The 1,851-nt window shown below is 48.4% G+C and overlaps 1 protein-coding gene across 1 annotated transcript in view; it reads right to left on the bottom strand.

The window, feature by feature from the left end:
• The window catches only part of S100A11 (S100 calcium binding protein A11), a 6,155-nt gene extending 5,754 nt beyond the window's left edge, over positions 1–401 (bottom strand). Inside the window, exon 1 of the mRNA XM_045295668.1 lies at positions 242–401. Coding sequence (XP_045151603.1) covers positions 242–244 — 3 coding nt within the window. The 5' untranslated portion in view covers positions 245–401. The remainder of the gene's footprint in view (positions 1–241) is intronic.
• Positions 402–1,851: the final 1,450 nt, after the last annotated feature.

Raw genomic sequence — 1,851 nt, 5'->3', positions numbered from 1 at the left:
GCCCTGTCCCCAGCGTCCGCTCGCCCAACCCGAGAGCGGCTCCCCACCCACACCCCCACCCCCTCAGGCCGTTCTTCCAGGGGAAACGCCAGCCTGCTGCTTCCCATCCCCTCGTCCCCAATTCTCCATCCTCTGTCTGCGGCTTCCTGCCACGTCCACGGAGACGTCGCAGACCAAGCCTGCTGGAAAGTATGTGCCGCTTTTCTCTTTCAGGGGACGAACACAGAAAGGTTTGGCTTACCATGTTGGAGTGGAACAGACGCGCCGGCGCGGACTCGGAGCAGAGAGGAAAGCGTGGGGCGCGCGGTCCTGCAGTGCTGCGGCCTCTGGGGCGACGCCCTTCCCTCCCCGCCTGGCTCCAGCCTCGCCCCTGCCCTCGCCTCTGGTTGGCCCACGCTGTGCTCACGGATCCGGACTTGTCATCGCTTTGGCTTTTTTTGGCTAAACACACAGCCTCACCTTAAAACTGATCAAAACCCATGGTCTTTCCTAAGCCTCCACCGATTTTTTTCCCTCTTCCTGTAAACTTGTGCAATGTTGAGTTTTGGGGCCCCGTAAACTCTTACGAGTTTGAGTTTGGGGAATGCAACGTTTTGTTAGCGGATCGTCTTTGGGAAACTTTATCTGTCCAAGTCCGTGGGTTTGTTTTTTTTTCTTTTTTCTTATGAGCTCGTTCTGGAAGTTAGTTAAGCGGAAGTTCCCTCTTGAAAAAGAGAATCAGGGTGTTGTTCAACACTCATAAGTTGTGAAGTTGAACTTCAATACAACTGACTATTCCTCCACGCTGAAGGCATTTAATCAACCGTGCTAATTATCATTTAGCAGAACACCCTTTTCTCAATTACTTCCTTTCTAAATTGATAGTAAAATACTACTGCAATTAAAAACTGGCCCATGGTAGCAAGGCATTTATCTGTGTTCTCTTTGCGATGGAGTTTGGAAAGAAGACTCCTCCCTCTCTTAGGACTCGGAATCGGAATTAGGAGCCAGAGCCTCTGGATTCTAGTTCCGGATCAGTTCTTCACTCAACACTTCTATTTCTTATCTGTAAGAGCGGGTCACGCTGCCTTTTCTACTTTACAGGCTTGTTTTCACGGTCAGATGAATGAATCACTGTGTGAGAGCTTCGAAACCGTGGAGTGGGTTCGATATGAGATAATGCACCCCAGGGCTCCTGGACTCAGCACATAATGCCACATCCATTCTACTTGCAGCCACTCCAGGCCCATATTTCCCCTAAACTGGTTTCAGTCCAGCTTTCTCTTTCTGCTAATGATACTGTTTTCCTTCCACACTCCGGAGTAGAGCATGCCGAGGTCATATTTTGACTCAATTTATTTTTAATCTTGCAGGTCTTTCCAAAAGCCAAGCCCTAGTCAGTGTTAGTTTTACACCATCTCTTAGATCTGCCCCTTTTAGTTCTACACCGGCTTCCGCGCTCCTGGACGAGGTCTTCAGTACCTCTTTCCTTGAATTCTCTAAGAGGCCTGTCACTCTCACAGCTGTTTACAAGACTATTAAAAACACATTGCTCTAAAAGTACAGCTTTGTTCACTTGCCTGGTGAACGCAAGCAACAGAAACAATCAACACTGCTCCCCAATACCTTTGTATAGCAGAACTGAACTTCTTAGAGCCCCCTCTGACGCTGAACAACTGTTAACTTTAGCTAGTTAAATAAATTATTTGATTCTGTGACATATTCATCAACGCATATTATTTTAGCCCCTTCCAGGGCAAGGCGTTCGAGATATGAAAAGGAAGGTAATATAGCCACCTTTGAGGAGGTCAGTAGATAGACCCTAGATTTATGGTGGTGGTCGTGGAGGTTGGGATGGCCCACGTGACTCCT

Source organism: Echinops telfairi, unplaced genomic scaffold, assembly GCF_000313985.2.
Source record: "Echinops telfairi isolate 266 unplaced genomic scaffold, ASM31398v2 ScPeMD7_5805;HRSCAF=6673, whole genome shotgun sequence".
NCBI classification, from domain to species: Eukaryota; Metazoa; Chordata; class Mammalia; order Afrosoricida; family Tenrecidae; genus Echinops; species Echinops telfairi.
The sequence above is the reverse complement of the archived record's forward strand: the minus strand, read 5'-3'. Positions and strand labels throughout refer to the sequence as shown.